General features: G+C 38.6%; 1 protein-coding gene across 3 annotated transcripts in view; it reads left to right on the top strand.

Annotated features, from left to right (window-relative positions):
- Positions 1-18218, top strand: part of LOC131154020 (type II inositol polyphosphate 5-phosphatase 15) — a 69614-nt gene extending 51396 nt beyond the window's left edge. For 2 of the 3 annotated variants that reach the window (XM_058106477.1, XM_058106476.1), the window contains one exon: positions 17070-18218. In XM_058106477.1, coding sequence (XP_057962460.1) covers positions 17070-17438 — 369 coding nt within the window. In that variant the 3' untranslated portion in view covers positions 17439-18218. The remainder of the gene's footprint in view (positions 1-17069) is intronic. The other variant, XM_058106478.1, reaches the window with a different exon arrangement.
- Positions 18219-19062: the final 844 nt, after the last annotated feature.

The raw sequence follows: 19062 nt of genomic DNA, 5'->3' as shown, positions 1-19062 counted from the left end.
TTGTATGAATGATTGCAATGTCTTCCTTGACGCCCTTCCACTTTTTTGAGAACTCGTGTTGTTATCTTGTTAATTTGGTGGGTCTTGGTAATTTGGTGTCTAAAAGCACCTCTCTTTTAGCTAAATGGAGGTGATACTTTCCCTTGGAATATAATTCCCCATGGCATTATATGAAGCAAGCTTGGGTTGGATGAGAATGGGTGTGATGCTAATGCTATTTTGAGATGTTGTTTGGGTAGTCCGTGGAGGTCTACTTCCTAGATTTGCTCCTGTTTCACCCTACTATAAATTCGTAGTGGGAAGGGATTCCTAGATTCGGTTTTGGAAAGACCAATGGCTTGGGAATGTTACTTTTTTCGCTTTTTTTCCTCGTCTTTTTAGATTGTGCTCTTGAGCCAAATAGAGTTATTTCCTTTTTTGTTGACAATGCATGTAGTCCTTCGGTTTCTTGGAATTCCATCTTAGGGTACCTTTAAACAATAGGGAGATGGTGAAGTTGTCTTCCTTGTTGTCTGTATTGAACAAATGCAACCTATCTTTTGGAAGGGATGTTCGTTCTTGGTCTCTGGATCAATCGGGGGTGTTTACTTGTAAATCATTCTATGAATTTTTGACCTATTTTAATTTTCCTTTTCCTCATTATCCTATTATTTGGAAGGTTAAATTTCCCCCGTAAAATAAAATATTTTACTTGATTGGTTTAGCTTAACAAAATTAATGCCAATAACTTATTGCATTGGGAGACCTTTGAAGGCTCTCTCTCCAGATGTGTGCGTGCTCTGTTATAGGAATTTTGAAACAACATCTCATCTTTATTTGCATTGTGATTTTGCATGGAGGATATGGATTATGGAACAAATTGTTTGGTATTATGGAAAAGAGTTGGGTTTATCCCCATCTAGGGGAAGATCTATTAGTAATCTCTTTCGTTGGATTTGGGAGAGGGAAGGATAGGGCAGCTCTTTGGAAGTGTGGTAAGTTTGTAGCCTTATGGGGTTATGGCTGGAATGTGGGATGAAGTTAAATTGGTCATTGGTGTGGGAAAAGATCCAATATATGGCTTCTTTATGGTTTGTCAGATTTGGAAATTTTAGGGAAGCTAGTTTTTAGGATTTAAATAGGGATTGGAGGAACTAGTTGACTTGATTTTTGTTGTTTAAATGTGTTTTTTTGTTGATTTGAACAAGATTTTCTTCGGGAAACATCTTGTTCTCCTTGTAAATTATTTCCATACTAATGAAATTTCTTTTGTTATCAAAAAAATAAAAAAATAAAAAATAAAAAAGGACTCGTGTTGTTGTCTTCTTGATGATGTAAACTCTTAGTTTGCAAAGATCTCTTCAATTTCTTGTTCATTGGGTTGTGAGATCTTCAATGGTGCTTTGGTTGATTGACCTTCAGGTTAGATATTCTGGATCAACAATGAATGGCTTGAGGTGAAAAACATGGTGCACCTTCATCCAATCAAAGAATCATCCTTATAAAAGGCCTTTCAGACTTTGGCCAAGATTGGACTAATCCTTCATATTTGCGAAGTAGACTCCTATCTTGAACTCGTTGTGACTTGATATATTTTTTATGGAGCTTAACAAGCACCAAGTCACCCATGTTGAAGTGCAATACTTTGATCTACTCCTCCTTCATTTGCTTCAAAGATTTCTCCAAGTAGGCTTAGGAAGCATCTATGTTCTTGTCTTCATTTTTGGTGAAGATGTGCACTCTCAGACTCATCCACTGTGAGGTAACAGTGATTGCTGGTGTTCAACGAGCTTAAAAGGGATTTTGTTGGTTGTTGAGCTTTTTTGAGCATCGAAAGAGAATAGAGCCATGTCAAGTAGTTGCACCCATTCTTCTAGTTTGGCGATGATGAAACATCGCAAGTATTGCTTTAATATCTTGATGAATCTCTCCGTTTGTCCATTTGTGTGCAGGCGATAGATCAAAGAGATGTCAAGGCATGAATCGAGGATTTTGAGAAGTTCTATACCAAAGTTACTTGTGGATCTCGTGTCTCAGTTGTTGATGATGTCTTGGGGAACAACCTAATACTTGACGATGTGCCTAAAAAACAACTGTGCTGCCTCTTGTGTGGAGTTGTAATTCAAAAAGAAATCTTTAACAAGAAGTAATGACTTTGGATAGGTTGTTAATTAAGTCAAATGAGACACACTCTTGCAATCTTATTGGTACTTGAAGAGGCTTAAATAGCATTACAATCTTCTTCCGTCCAACCTTGCTTTGTTGATAGGTGACATGACTGCCACATCTTGTATGCTAGCTTCAACAATGCTAAAATTCGGTGCCATCCTAGGTGTTTTGCCCATATGGTGTCATCACACTCCCGCCATGGTCTTAAATTTCCACGAAATTTTCGAAATATCCGTCAAAATTTCCAATTTTTTCCACCCTCGAAATTGAAGTGGCAATCAATTTCCGTAGAAATCTCAACAAATCATTCGAAATTTATCGAAATCTCGAAATTTTAGCGAACCTTGCCAAAATTTTAACCATACAATGAAATTTCCTTGAAACTCAAATGAGAGATTTAGGAGTGAAGTGAAATATATTTTATTTATTTTTACCAAAACAAAAGATTATTACAAATACTTTTGAAATGATATGAAAAAAAAAAACTTACAACATTTTATTTAACTATTCATGTCTAAATTATCATTATTTGTATGATAAATAATATTTAAATGATTTATGAATTTCATTTGTATTACCCTGAATATGTTTTATGTGCATTATCTTACAAATATGTTTGATACACATACTATATTCCAACTTTTTCACCTCATACACAACATAGATGTATTTAACTTGTAATATATTAGTCCTAAAACTTACATTATTATGTTTGTTAACCATTTCTAAAGTTTGACAAAGAATTCCATGCTTTACTACTTGTTTCCGTTATTTTTTCAAATCAAAATCAAAATTGACATCGAAATCGAAATTTCTGTCGAAATTTCTGTACTTTTGGAGCTTCGAAATATGGGTCAAAATCAAAATTTAAGACCTTGACTCCCACAATAGCGTCTTCCTCAAGTCACTAGCTTTTGAAACAAAGAGTCGATGATAATTTGTCTACAAGAATTGCTGCAGTGCCTTTTTTCCACCAACTTCACCCACTGTTTTTGAGACAATATCTGCAAGCCTCTGAGACAAAAAAGCATACCTCTGCTTAAGAAAAGAACCAAGAAATAGCCAAGTAGGTTTGAAAACTCATAGTTGTAGAGTTCATAAGGGAAATAAGCTACCTTGGCTAGCTAACGTTGTATTGGTGAAGAAGGCAATGGAAAGTGGCCAATGTGCATTGAATTCACTACCTAAATAAGGCATGCCTTGAGGAGATGCTTGGGATCAACCTAGCAGCTGCCACTAATATTTTGGCAATAGATAGTAGAGGAGTTTTGGAAAATCTTGGATGCAAGTTCTTAAGGGAAGAAGCTTCACTATATAGGTGAAGAAGGCTTATAGGAAGTGGCAAACATGCATTGACTTCATCGGTCTAAACAAAGCATGCTTTAAGGACCGCCTTCATTTGTCAAAAATTGGTTATGTCGTGGATGCAATCTTGGCACATGTTTCAGTTTTATGGATGCATGCTCGGGGTAATCCAAATAGCACACAAGGATGAGACGTCCTTTGTGATCAAGTAGGGTTCGTATTGCTATTGGGCAGTTGCCATTTGGAAAGAACACCAAAGCAACCTTTCAAAGGATGGTGAAACAAATCGGAACACGGAGGCCTACATCAACAATACCAAGTATCAATCTTGGGAACCACATTACTGATGTGGTAAAGACCTTTGGAGTCGTGAGAAGTATTAGATGAAATTGAATCTCGCCAAGTGTGCCTTTGGGGTATCCTTTGGGAAGTTCCTTGGTTTCTTGGTGAGCCACCAAGGAATTGAAGAAAATCCAAATAAAATACAAGCGTTAGTAGATATGAAGGCACCCAAAGTATCCATGAGGTGTAAAGATTGACAAGGTCAGTAGCTGCTCTTGGAAGATTTATGGCTCGCGCAATAGAATAAGTGCTACCCTTTGTTCTTGGTTTTATGGAAGGTCCTAAACTTCAATGGATGGAGTAGTGCTAGTAAGCATTCAAGGAGTTGAAAGAGTTGATAGGCTTACCTACAACTAGGGGTGTACACGGTTTTTTTCAGTTCAGTTTTGGGTAAAACCGAACACCGAACCGAAACACATTGGTACTTATAATTAAAAATGTTACTGCACTGTGAATCCACTATTCGGTTAAAAAAAAAAAAATTTCTTTGGTTCAGTTTTTCGGTTTCTAACCAAATTGAATCTCAGCCCAATACAAAGCCCATTGCAACAATTGGGCCTTTATTGAAAGGGCCTTTATGGAGGGCCCTAGGAGCCAAATATGGGCTAGGCGCAATAAAGCAAGCCCTCAGTCCATCAGCTAGTAGCTGGGTTGGGAGTTGGAAAGAAAGAGAAGTGGGGAACCTATATTTATAGCTGGGGGAGAGACTTCAAATCTCTACCACATCCAATGTGGGACAGAATAGGTGGGGAGGCTGAGAGCATTGAGAGTTTTTACCCTCTTGCTGTCCCGCATTGAAAATTTTTGAGGGAGGGGAGTCTCTCCAAGTTTATAAACGCAAACTATTTCTCTCTTTTTTGTTTTAGATTTCTATTTTGATAATTAAAATTAAATTAAAAAGTTAAGAATGTGAAGATGTATTTATTTTATTCAAAATTGAATTTACTGGAAAATTATTAGTTGAAGAATTTATATATTTATATATATATATATATATATCAATTTTAGTTAAATATTATATTGTAGGGTAGTATTAATATATATTTTTATAAGATATTTTGGTTTTTTGATTTTCGGTTTGGTTTTGGGTTGGAAACCAAAACCGAAACGAGAATTGAAATTTTCTATTTTCAAGAATCGAAACCGAAACCGAAAGACCGAACCAGAACTTATTTTGGTTTGGTTTCAGATCAGTTTTCAGTTTTTCGGTAAATTTTGTACACCCCTATCTACGACGCTCTCGAAACTAGAAGATAGTGAGACCCTACTGCATTATTTGGAAATGCTAAGCCATTAGTTTAGTCCTTGTTCGAGCAAAAACTTGACACAATGCCCTATTTACTCCGTGACTCACCTCTTGAAGGGGCTACAATTGAACTGCCTAGGATGAAAAAGCTTGTGTATGCTTTAATCTTCACATTATTGAAACTTAGACCCTACTTCCATGCACACCCAATGATAGTAATGACCAACCGTCTTATTAGATAATTATTATAGAAATAGGGGTGTCTAGAACGTGGATGAAATGGGCCTTGAAGTTGAGCACCATTAAGTATCACCCATAGCCAGCCACCAACAAGGTGCAGGTCTTAGTTGACTTTATTGTGAAGTGCACTGCGTTTGGCTGTAGGGAAGACTGGGCTTGTCAACTTTGTAAACTTTACATCCGTTTTTGGTCAACTTCGGGTGGAAGGGGGGGGGGGGGGGAATTGCCCCCAACCATGGAACCCTTGAGCTCCCTCTTTAGTTTGGCTTTAGGATAGCCGACAATGAATCTCGTGCCCTTGTCTTGTGTTATGCCTAGGATAGATGATGGGGGTTGAGGGTGTTGAGACCTCTAATGACTTCTAGCTAGTGGTGAACCAACTCCTTAAGGTGTTTGGGGTCAAGGAGCTTGTCATGAAACAATACCTGCAACCATGTTGAAGGAAATTGCGGTTTGTTTTGAATAACATCCCCCATGGGAACAAAATGCCCAGGTGGATTCCAAAGCTAGAAATTGTGAGTTTTTGACCACCACCAAGGTTAGGAGGATGGTAATGATAGAGAATTGGTTGCATAGGAGCACCAAGAAGCCAAATGTGGGTGCAGTTGTTATATATTTGATGTACATTGAGTTGGATGGACCCTATCCTTGACTGCTTAACAAATGGAGTCCTATCATCTTATAAGGTAGAGACTCGAAGGGTTGTTTTCCAGGTTGCTTGGTACATTGAGAGAGGAGTTGTGTATGAGATCTTAAATGCCACCTTACCTCTGCCTCCAAACCTTTAGGAAGTAGTGTATGTTATGATAGAATTCAATGAAGGAACTTGTACTAACCACCCTAGCTAGAGGACTATAGCACACAAGGTCCTCTTGACTCTTAGGTAGTGTTTGGGAGCACGAATTTTGGAGCTTGGATTTGGATTTGGATGATTTTGGAAGAAATGCAATACAATTTAATATTGTATTTTGTCCAAATCCACACAAATCCAAATCCAAGGTCTAAATTTCATGCTCCCCGCAAGCTCAAGTCTATGTCTGCACGTGTGACACTGCCAATTAACAAGTTTGGCATCCATGGCCATCTGCCTAACATGGGTTAATATTTTGGGGCTGCTTGAAAAGTCTACTTGGTAGAGGAAGTTCATGGTTATCGTGGTGGACTACTTCACTAGTGGATGGAAGCATAGACATTGGCTCGTATCTTAGGGAAGGCCTGCAAATCCTTCATCTAAAATATGCGGTTTGCAGGTTTTTGATGCCGCATGTCATCTTGATGTATAATGGCAAACAGTTTGACCATAGCCAATTTAAGGATTTTTACGCCAAGTTGAATATTTGCACGTGTTGTACCTCATCCCTAATCAATGGGCAAGCTTAGGTAACCAACTAAACAGTATTTTGTGCCTTGAAACCTTGAATAAAATGAGCCTCCTAGAAATGCGAACAAGCTTCCGATGATTGTGTGGTCATACTAAATCATCGACCTAGCCATTGGTATCCCATCACAATTGTGTCAATGGAGATTAAAATGCCTTCCAATACTGGCATATGATCTTTAACACCAACAATTAATATTAGAAAGGAAACTTAGATCTCCTCAATAAGGCAAGGGGAGCAATATCGGTGAGGACTACAACCAAAAGGTTAGGGAATGACTATTCAAAGAAGTTGATCTTGTCCTTGAAAGTGATGCAGCATGTTTGGAGGAAAGACAATGTAGATTAGGGTAATCACGAGGAGATATAGTGGTAAAAGAGAGATCCTCTCGCGAAAATGCAGTGGTGGAGGCTATGGAAGGAGCATTGGGTGAATCCTCACCCAACATTTCTAGATCTCAAGAAATTTTGAGAATTGATAGGCAAAATGGAAAGGGAAGATTCTATATAGCTTCTTCGTCACATATATACATGCATATATACATACAAACACACACACACACACACACACACACACACCCACACCTACATGACAGCCTTGCACTCTAAATGTACATAGGAAAATGATTATTCTTGACTACAACTGTTTAAACTTCTCTAGACTCAAAGTTATATACAAACTTTGGGACTTGATGCATAAATGAACTTGGTAAATGAAGTTGGACTTGGGAAATGACGCGCTTTGACTAGACGATAAATAGGACAGCTGGATAACAACAACTAATAAATATTATAGCAACTAACAATATTAATTATCGTTCACTAGGTGCAGCAACCCTGCATAAAGGAAAGCCCAACCATTGGGACTCTTGGATAGCAAAAGTGGAGCTTTTGTGGAATGATGCTTAAATGTGTGAACCATTAAAGATAGCAACTCACACTGCATCAAGTTTTTTCTAACAATGGAGGAATGGGTGCATGGCTTCAGTAAATAGTTAAATATGTTAGTTGCTATAATATTTATTAATTGTTATCTAGGTATCATTATTATAATGGTCTAGTCATTTGTCATTTCCTAAGTCTTATCATTTACCAAGTTCATTTATAAGGTCTTTGAGTCTAGAGAAGTCAAAACATCTGTAGTCAAGAATAATCATTTTCCTAGGTACATTTAATGTGCAGGGATGTCATGCACATACATGTTAGTCCAGATAATGAGCTAACAGTATAGAATTTTCCCTTACCATTTTGCCTATCAGTCTTGTTCTGCTTAGAATTTTCCCAAGTTTTGGAAGTGTGGGTTAACGATTCACTAGTGGCTCCTCCCATGGTCTTCACCATTGTGTTTTTGTGCGAGAGGATCTCTTTTGCCATTATATCTCCCCGTATAATCATAATTTGTCAAATTTCTAGTCTAACAAATTCTACATTGTCTTTCCCCCATTTGTGCTCCATCAGAAAATGAGGCAACTTGAGTGGAGGTAGAGGATGGAAAGTTTCAATTTAATTGGCGAGGCCCTTACAGGGTTCACGAAGTGATCTTCCTCATTAACTTATAGGTTGGACACTCTCGCAAGGACATGGAACTTTAAGAACGTGTGGAAGTTAGAGAGAAAAGAAAGAGGGATTGAACAATATAGCTCAAAGTGAAGATGTGTTGAAACTATTTGAAGTATTTCCAGTGAACACCAAAGAGAAAAAGAAAGAGGGACTGTAACGGTATTGCCCAAAGTGGATATTTGTTTAAACTAAGTGTATTTGTTGATGAATTAAACTAATGACTATGGCATGATTCACTTCATGACCTCTTTGCATCTTGCAATTATGGTTAAATCCTCCTAAGGGTATGCAACCTCAGGATTGTGTTAAATCCTTTCAAGGGTTTGCAACCCGTATTGCGAGTTAGATTAAGTTGAATCCTTCCAAGGGTCTGTACCCTTGGAAGGATTGAGTTAAATCCTCACCTGGGACTGTGATTGGACTAAATTCTCCCAGGGGTTTGTAGTTCCAATATTGGGAGTTAAATTAGAGTAAATCCTTTGAGGGTCAACAACCGTATTGGGAGATAGATTAGATTGAATCCTCCTAAGGATCAGTAGCTTGGTATTTGGAGCCTGATGTTAATATTGGGAGTTAAATTAGAGTAAATCCTTCGAGGGTCAACAACCAAGTATTGGGAGATAGATTAGATTGAATCCTCCTAAGGATCAGTAGCTTGGTATTTGGTGCCTGATGTTAGGGGTCAGGTTAGATTGAATCCTCTCAAAGGCCCATAACCTGGTATTAGAGGTCCGACTAAATCCACCCAAGGCTCTATAGGCTGGTATTGAGAGTTAGAACAAGTTCAACAAACCCACCCCAACCCACCCAAAAGGGCCTATATTCCAATATTGTGACTTAGGTTCGATTTAAGGTTGGAAGCGCTGAATTCAAAATCAGAGAACACTCAAAACACATCGAAGATGAGAAGAGTATACTGCAAGATATTAAAGAGAGAACCACTTTCATAATGTAGCTTGATTAAATCATAAGAAAAAGAAAATAAGGTACAAAGCCCCGCCGCTCCTGGGGCTGAATCCCCTCAGCCCTCCATCATCTTCATCAATGTTGATGACATTTGCCTACTTGAAAGCAGTTGCCATCTTGGCCTCTGAAGTTGCCGCAAATTCCTTGTCTTCTGAAAGAGCCAAGGTCATGGGGTCTAGACCTTTTAGGAACCTATGGATATGGCCTTAGAGCTCAGGGCATGAAGTGCAGCCCTCTTGAATAGCTCGAAACCATCGATCCAAGAGCTAAAAGCATAATCATTGAGCCCATTGTGGTTGGCCTTGAAAGCCTTGAAAGGCTCCCCCATAGCCTTCTCTGAGCTTGCCATAGCCACCTTCATCTCAACTAGCTCCTCCTTGGTCTTGTTGAGCTCTGCCCTCACCACTCATAGCTCCTCCCAAAGCTTAGAAGACACTGTCTCCTAGTCCTTCAGCTTCTATGCCCACTTCTATTGGGCCTCCACAGCTGTCTATGTTGAGAAGATGAAACTCGTTGGTGTTGTCATCCTTGGCATTAGAGAGCTTCTGAACCAAATTGACCTTGTCTTTTTCAGCCCTAGAGAGGTGTCCTAGTGTGATGGAAAATACCTTGCCAGCTTGAGGAAATAAAAGCAAAATAATGGTTAGCATGAAAAATAAATAACGGATGAAATGAAACATGTTATGAGAAGTAGAGGAACTTGAACCAAAAAATTTTTGCTGCATATTTCCCCAAGTGTTTGCAGGGGCAGTTGTTAGGACCTCCTTTCGAAGGAGGACCAAAGGGGCCCCTGAGGAGTTGACGCCTCCATGTTAGTGGCAGGGATGTACTTGACCTCAACCTAGTACACCTCAACCTAGTTGAGCACTTGAGCTACAGCTCCCAAAGAGTTAGAAGAAGGCTTGGGAACCTGGAGCCTCTTTGCCAGCCTCCAAGGAACTGGGGATTGGTCTCCTGAGGTCCCAACAGAGCTCACAGCCACTTCTGCTGCCTTTTTCTGGGTTGAAGCCTCCCTTAACGCTTCACAGGATGTGTTTTCCAGCACCATTTTCCCCTTTTTAATCACTTCTGTGGAGCTGGAGGAGGGGCTATGCAAGTAGCTGGAGGAGGAAGCACGAGATGCAGAGCTTCAAGGAGCTGGATTGGGTGGGATACTGGAGTCGTGAGTTGGGTTGATGGACCTTGAGGACCATTGGGACTCAAGCAAGATGGACCACTTACAGAAAGAGAACCAATCTGGGTATTGCATGGCAAAATTATTGAACTGTGAGATAACCATGAAATAGGACACAAGATTGATCCTCTGTAGCAAAGGCTTTAAGGAGGAGATGCGTTGGCTGCACATGGTCCTTAGCTACTTCCCTTGGGGTATCGGTCCAGATTTTGGGAGGTTTATAAATTGATGAAAAAGTTGAAGTTAAGACTAATCTTTTAGATTTTAGGAACATCAAAGATTCCATCTTCTCTGAACTGGTGGGTTTGAATGGGCTGGACAAGTGTGGCTTGTTAGATGAGGAGGATAGGGCTAGAAGGGCTACTCTTTTGCAACGATTTAGAGGTGTTGTTGTTAAGGGAATACATGAGTTGCGCCAGAAATCAAAGGTGAATTAAGTGATGGAGGGGGACTTTAACTTTGATTTCTTCATAGGGTGGCTGTGCGAGGAGGAAAGGCCTCATCAAAGACTTAGCTAGATTAGGGTGTTTTGTGAGGGGTGATTAATAAATTGGAGAAGAGATCGCAAGTTTGCTCAAGAATTTGTATGTAGAACAGTGCCCGAACATATTGATACTTGGGGCTTTCATTGGCGTCCCATTGAGCCAAATTCACCTGACTAAGCTTGAGAGCCCTTTTGAAGTTGATGGAATAAAAAATTGGCATTTTAGATGACTAGGGAGAAAGCTCCTGGTCCTAATGATTTCATGATGGATTTCATTCAAGATGGAAGTTTGTATAGAAATATATATTTTTAGGTTTTTAAGGATTTCATTGTAGTGGGTGGTGGGGACTACTTTTCTTGCTCTTATCTCTAAAAAGGAGAGGTCTATAAGGCTGAGGTACTTTGGGCCTATTAGTTTGGTGACTAGCCATTATGAGATTCTTTTAGGAGTCTTGTCCAAAATACTGAGAAAGGTTTTGAGTGAAACGGTGCCCATGACTATGTCCGTGTCTATTGAAGACAGACTAATCCTTGATGCAGTGTTGGTTGCTAATGATGTGGTGTAGGACACGAGGAGGAGGGGGCTTATTTTTTAAGTTGGATTTTGAGAAGGCTTATGATATGGTAAACTGGAGTTTTATCAACAAAACAGTGGTTAGTAAAGGCTGTGTTTGTGTGGAGGAAGTGGATTAGAGGATGCTTGAGTTCAACCTATTTGTGGTTATTGTTAATGGTCAACCTAGAGAATGGTTTTGGGCTTCTAGAGTTTTAGGCAAGAGGATCTTTTGTCGCCATTTTTTATTTACTATGGAAGGGGATGTTTTGTATGTTTTGCACACTCAGAGGTGTAGCATGCCCTTCCACTATAATGAGTTGGAATAAGGGGTTTATCAGTTGGGAGGGATGAGGTGGAGGTGTCATATGAGTCATATTTCTAGTTTTCTGATGATGCTATTTTGTTTCTTAAGGACAATGCTGTGAAATTCTGGAAGGTTATTTACCTTGCTGACAAATTTTGAAAACATTATCTGGATTAAAAATCAGCGTATCCAAGAGTGGACCCATAGGGATTTAGAGAGGTTTAAAGTCTTGGTGATTACGTCTCTTTAGATTAGCTGCGCTCCTATCTTTGTCTCCCTCATAGAGAAATCCTAACTTTTTGACCTTTTGGAATCTTGTGGTTGGGGGTGGGTTGGAGGTTGGAGGGGTTGAAGAGGGCCTACGGGTAGGTGCTGTAGTGGGTGTTTTTTATGGTGCCCTGTTCTGCCGAGCAGACCCACTGTAGGGAAGGGAGGAACTCCATACGGCTTATGGGGGTGGTTTTTTTTACTGCTCCCTTTGTGATGTGCAGAATAGAATGAGGATTGGCACATCCGTGGAATATAGCGGGAACAACAGCAAGTACAGCTTTTTGAAGTGATAGGGAAAAGCCCTAGTCTTGGAAGTCATATAATCTTCATTGGTGCCTCCCTTTCTAACTTGCCCATTTATTTCTTATATCTCCTTACTGTTCCCATGACTGTCACTAGGCTTTTGAGACTAGATGACCTTGTAATGTAGTACAAGAAGCAAGACCTTGGAAGATCCTTGTTGGAGAATAATTAAGAAGAACTGGGTCTAGGTATGCAGGGATAGTTGGGTTTAGCTAGTAGTTTATTATGTGTTTAGTTTAATTAGTTCAGTATTATGTGTATTTGGGGGCTTGTTTGTAATATTGGTGTGTTCTAGGGGCATGTTTATAATGTCATGTAGTTTTAGGGGTATGTGTAATTTCATGTGAAGAGCCTTTCTTATAAATAGTGTGCCAAAGCCATGTTGTAGGCAGTTACAATCCAATTTGAATTTGAGAAGTGAACATGAGTTCCCCTCTGTATCTCCTCTCCTCCCTTTTTCCTCTTCAATTTCTTCTAATCGCTCCATTGCTGCCAAACCTTGACGCTGCCCCTGCATTACCTTGTTAACTGAGAGACTGTTAAGGGGCACAAATCGAAGGGGGGCTGGGCCTGGGCAATGTGGTTTCTAAGAACATCTCTCTAATTGAAAAACTGTTGTCAAGGTTTCTATTAGATGTAAGGTGATTAAAAGTATGGGTCCATTGAAATGGGCGAGGCACTAGAGGAGAAGGCACTGTTTCTCATCCAAGCCCGCTGAAGTTTGTTTACGCTGGTTGCTTGCTTGTTATTTCCTCTTACAGGTTCAGAGTGGGTAATGGCAACAGTGTTAAGTTTCTAGAGGATATTTTGGCTGGTGAGAGATCATTGGAGTTGATGGTGCCCCATCTGTTTAAGATTTCCGCTCTTCACAATGCACCTACCATCTTCTTCGGAGGGGGGCTCTCTTTCTTGGGATTTTTATTTTTGGAAGAATGTCAATGAAAGAGAGGTTCATGAACTTACCATCTTGTTCAATGTCATCGCTTATTTTGTTCCTTTAAAGAAGGGCATGAGAAAGTTCTGGAGGGGAATTCTGTAGGTCTCTTTACTAAATTTTTTTTTTTCTTTTTTCTTTTTTATGGCAAAAGAAATTTATATTAATGGGAAAAGAATTTACAAGAGGGAGAATGAGACATCTCCCAAAGAAAATCTGGAACAAACCAGAAAAACAACTAAAACCTACAGAAAAAGGAGAAACTCAACAAGCCAGCACATTCCTCCAATCTCTTTAAATCTTCTGGAAACTGTTTTCTTCTGGAAAACCCCAAATCCAATGCACCACAGTGATGCTACCAAATTAATTTTTCTTCCCAGAGAATGCGCATTAGGTTCCATCCATACCCACATAAAACTGTAAATAAACCACACCTCCATAAGGCTGCCCTATCCTTCCTTCTATCAAAACCTGTAAAAGAAATGGCTAGTAAGTCTTCTGCCAACAAAGGACATACCCAATGTTCCCTCATAATACCAAACAGCTTATTCCAAATCTTCAAGCAAGTCAGTGTAAAAGGAGATGAGAAGCTGTCTCAGAGTCCTTCAAACAGAGCACACAAACATTGGGAGAAAGAGCCATCAAAGGTCTTCTAATTTGCAACAAGTTAGTATTTATTTTATTATGCACAACCAACCAAGTGAATGCCTTAATTTTTGAGGGAGCCTTGGCCTTCCATATTATCAGAAGTGCAGAAATGAAGAATTAGAGTGGATCAAGAATTCAAAAAAAGGATTTGCAAGAATACTCTCCCAACTAACCCCTGGACCAAGAGTGTGAACATCCCTCCCCGACAAAAGATTACTTCCTTTCAATAAAGATAACAAGGAAGACAACTCCTCCATCTACCTATCATTAAGAGTTCTCCTAAAATGAAGATTCCAAGAAACCAAAGGACTACTCAAATCCCCAACAAAAAAAGATACAGCTCTATTTTGCTCAGCGCTCAATTGAAAGAGACGAGGGAAATAAGTGGACAGAACTACATTACCCAGCCAAGGGTCTTTCTAGAAGTGGATACGTGACCCCCTCCCCACCACAAGTTTAGAGTGAGGAATAAAAGAAAGGATAAATCTGAGAAATGGACCTCTGCAGACTTCCCAAAGAACATCTTAAATTACTATTTGTATCCTCCACCCATTCTCATCCCGTCCAAACTTCTTAAAACTCTATGTCAAAGGGATTATTCTACAGGGAAGCATCATTACCGTTTTGCTAAAAGGGCGGTGTTTTTAGAATACTAAATTCCTTTTCCTTCACCTTGTAAAAACTGTCTACCAATCATTTTCCCAATCACTTTCTTTGGAGCCATGCTATTTGGAAGGCTATGGTTCCTTACTTCCTTTTAAGATTCAGATGTTCATTCGGACTGTTTCTCAGACTATGGTTAATATGCATGATTATTTGAAGTGCAGAAGACCCTACATGGCCCTAAACCCTGATATGTGGTCCATGTGCCATGACTCCAATGAAACAAATGCACAACTCTTCATTGTAGGTGGCAAACTATCTTTGGAGTGCTCTTTTCTCTTTTTTTGAAGTCTGGGAGTTAAGATTCAGATGTTCATTCGGACTGTTTCTCAGACTAGGGTTAATATGCATGATTATTTGAAGTGCAGAAGACCCTACATGGCCCTAAACCCTGATATGTGGTCCATGTGCCATGACTCCAATGAAACAAATGCACACCTCTTCCTTCATTGTAGGTGGCAAACTATCTTTGGAGTGCTCTTTTCTCTTTTTTTGAGGTCTGGGAGCTCCTCAGGTCATGGGAGATTTCTTGTGAGTGAATTGTTGAGGTTTTTCCAAAACCAAAAAAGAGCAAGGTGATGCATGGTTTTTTCTACCTTGTGGACCCTTTGGGATTGAAAGGAATTCAAGAACTTTCAAGAACCACTGAACTTCCCGCTGTTTATTATGAGATAGAGTTGTGTTTTTTTGCCTCTTTTTGTGCTCATTTGTTTGGGTTTTTTTAGGGTATGCCGCTGCCTAGCTGGGGAAAGGATTGGAGGGCCAGCTCCCTTGTAATTGGTTAAAATATTCTTTTACCTTTTTGGTTTTTTTTTTTTTTGTTTTTTTGTTTTTTTTGGAAGATATCTTGTTTTCCTGGGGTTGTACTTTGTTTTTCTGTTAATATATAATTTTTTTCCTTATCTGAAAGTTTTCACTCTTAAAAAACAGAAGCAGACTTAAAACAGCTTTTGTATATGGTATTAACGTGTTTCTCTTGTACATTCTTATTTCTCATCTCTGCGATCTTCTTTTCTTCCTCCTCTCCCAGGCCCTTTCTGATCTCCTACCTCATTGTTCTCTTCTCACCTTTCCATTCCATTCTTGTTCTGTTTGCGAGGGTGCAATGGCAGCCTGTTATCTGATTCACTTTCTTAGCCCTTTTCCTTTTAAGTTCTCATCTTGGAATATTTTTATTGAAATAGCGAGTTGAAAAAATTGTACTTTAATTTATGTGAACTCTTTTCCACGGATATAGATTTTGGTTATTTGGTTAGTGATTAAAATGCATAAATCTTGTCCTTTGGTGCATGATCCTTCATTGACTTTCATATTAGAAAAATGGTTTACTATGGTTTATTGTGAGGTCATGTTTTTCTCCCACTTAGATGCACACACAAGCTGTCTCTGTACGTCTCTCTCCAACTTATAATTATAATCACAATTACCTTTTCCAAGTTCTCTTGAATAGAAAACATATCCATATTTCTGGTGGTTAATGTTTGCAGCGCTGTATGATCATTATTTGATATTTTTAAACACCACACAATAAATGCGGACAACAAGAGTAGAACCTAGGACCTCCTGGTAACCAGCACTGATATTGATTACCATTTTATGGAAAAGCTTATTTTAGTTATCTAGCATTATTAGTGTGTCAGTGTTATCTTAATGAGTGAGAGTTAGGGAGGGTAATATGGTCGTTGGAATGTACTTGACATATATAAATAGAGGGAGAGACCTATTATTGTGTTAGGTCTTCCATATAGTCCATTACTTGCCCAAGACTTATTTCCTGCTTTAGTCAAAAGTTTCCAATGTATCTACTACCATTTATTTAATTTTGCAGTAGTTGTTTTGCTTTTCACAGCATTGTAAACTTCTTGAGGAATCTTGAGCAAGAAAATCACCCCCTGTTAAATAATATCCTGAGCATTTAAGGAATTATCCTCGTCAGTACTCCAGAGAAGTATCCTTTCCCTGTGTTTAGGAGCTTGGGTTTCTGGCGTTGGATTTGGATTTATGTAGATTTAGACAAAACATAGTATGGAATTGTACCAAAATTCATGCTCCCAGACACAACCTTTAAGTATTTAACAGATCAACAGTGTCTTTTTTGGGCTAGTAGGCAACAAGATCAGGTTCTTTGATTGTTTTTCTAGTACTATCAAATGTTATTTAAGGCTGCATTTGGTTGCTGACTTGCACATCAATTGATTTCATATGTAATTCCAGTGCTGTGGAATTTGAATATATTGTTTACCTATGGCGCTACTGTGGTTTCAAGGTCTTGTTAGATTTAATTCCAAATTTCTCAATGGTCTTTAGTCTATAGCCTTACTGCGGTTTGATACTTGAAAATTAGATCAATCCCAAATTCTCAATGTACAAAGCAGCCAAACAATGCTGTTGGAATTGGTGTCTCCACTTCCACTAGTAATGCTTTAATTCCAGTCTACCAAGCATAAGCACATCATAATCTTACTGCAGCCATGGGCTTCTAATTTTTGCTATATCGAGGGTCATGATTGGCTTTTTTTCATTTTTACTGTTCTTGAATTTAAATTAGGTCACTCCAGCTGCTGGCATAATTAGACGGAATCATATTGTGGAGGTGTCTGTTCATCATGAGGAATTTCAAACATTAGAGGAGTTTGTTGATGGAGTACCTCGGAACTGGTGGTGTGAAGACAACAGGGACAAGGAAGTCATACTAGTGGTTAAGGTGTTTGGAAATTGCATGAGCAGCATGATTGAGACGAGAAATGACCACCGAGTCCGTGTGCGGCAGCACTTATCAACCAAGACAATCCATGTTGACTCTAAACCTAAGAATGCTAAGCGAATCCAAGAAAATGTCCTTCAGCGGGGTGACTTGCAAGTCCTCAGCAGCTCCTATGATGTAGTTGATCACCTACGGAATTTGGAGAGTCTTTGACACAGCTAAGATTCTCTTTGCAGTCATTCATGTGTCGATGGGTGGTAAAAACAACATCGAATGTCTAATCTTGCAGGTGGAAGTGGTCTTCCTGTCTGGGCAGATGCTGTTTATCCAAGCATCTTGATGTAAATACCTGTGGAGCTTGCTTGCCAAATTACACTATTTTGGAGACTGTCAAGTCCCAACAAGCATCTTATTTTCTTTTCAGTTCTGATTCTTTGAAGATCATCAGTTCGTTAATCAAGGTTTTGGGCTCAAACCAGTTCTTGGGGACTCTTGGTCAATTCGGATGTGTATAGAGAATGAGTATGCATGAAGCAGCGAAAGCACTTTTAAAATTTTATCCTCTTTTTTATCTTCTTATTTACGAGCACAACTGATTTTTAGAGTGTACAATTTTTTGTTAATTAAGGTTGATTAGCAAGTAGAAGTGGGCTTCTGTAGTTCCCTTGTGTCATCTGTCATCTTCCGGTGGTGGTGGTGGAGGTGGTGGTGGCGGCATCATATTATTATTGTGATTAGAATATCTGTAGGTCTTGATAGTGTTGCTTATGTGGCTCAAAATAATTGGTTCGCAATAGATGGAAGATTTTTCAGTTCCCAAGAGAGATATCCTAAAGTACCAAAACTTGGTGGTTTTTTTAATTTTTTTCTCCAAAGGATTGTTGAGCTACACTCTTTTTATTTTTATTTTTATTTTTTAATGTTTTTGTGTAACATGGAATTACAATAAATGAACGAATGGAATGAAGTGGAATCGATCATTCTATTTTGATATCTTCAATTAGTTATTTTGTTTCTTTTTGTTTTTTCCTCTAATGTTTAAACTAACATGACATGGATGATGTGTAGGCAAAAAGAAAAAAGAAAAAAGTATAAGGTGGGAAATGGAGAGTAGGAAAGGTAGTGTTTGGAGACATGAATTTTAGACTTTATATTTGAATTTGATTGAATTTGGATAAATTTAAATATAATTTTATACATTATTTTATTCAAATTCAATACAACTCTAAATTCAACGCAGCATGATGAAAGTGTATTTCCAGTTTCCTTTTGTTTGGTAACTTCGGTTGAATGAAGGACAATAGGAAGAAGCAAATGTTAATGAGTATTTTTTATTAATTAGATTAATGGGCTAGTCTCTTTAATTTCTATCCATTTTTTCTTGTCTTACGTCGAGGGGTTAGGATTTTAATCTTTAGTTTTGAATTTGTGTAGATTTAATTAAAATTTAGTGGAAAATATATTAAATTTTATTTAAATTTAAATCCTGAAATTGGAATTTCCCAAACATTACTTTCTTTTCAGAAGTATGGTGAAGAGTATTTTCTACTCAACTTTTAACTAAATAAATTGATGGAAAAACACACTTTCACCTTATTTCTTTTTGTTTTCCTTTCCTCCTGCTTGGTGGGAAAAGAAATCCTTTCACCTACTTACCACATAGCTGCTTGTAATTCTGAAATGAATAAGTCCTTCGGGGATGGTCAAGAAAATGGGAAAATAAGTGGACCCTTATACAGAGAACGTCAACCTCAATTAAAACTCTAGCTTCCAAAATGGTGTCTGTTGACATGCCACGCTATCACAAGCATTATAGATAATTTTTTCATGAGTTATT

The sequence above is a fragment of the Malania oleifera genome, chromosome 4, assembly GCF_029873635.1.
Source record: "Malania oleifera isolate guangnan ecotype guangnan chromosome 4, ASM2987363v1, whole genome shotgun sequence".
Taxonomy (NCBI): domain Eukaryota; kingdom Viridiplantae; phylum Streptophyta; class Magnoliopsida; order Santalales; family Ximeniaceae; genus Malania; species Malania oleifera.
This window is presented reverse-complemented; position numbering and strand designations above follow the sequence as displayed.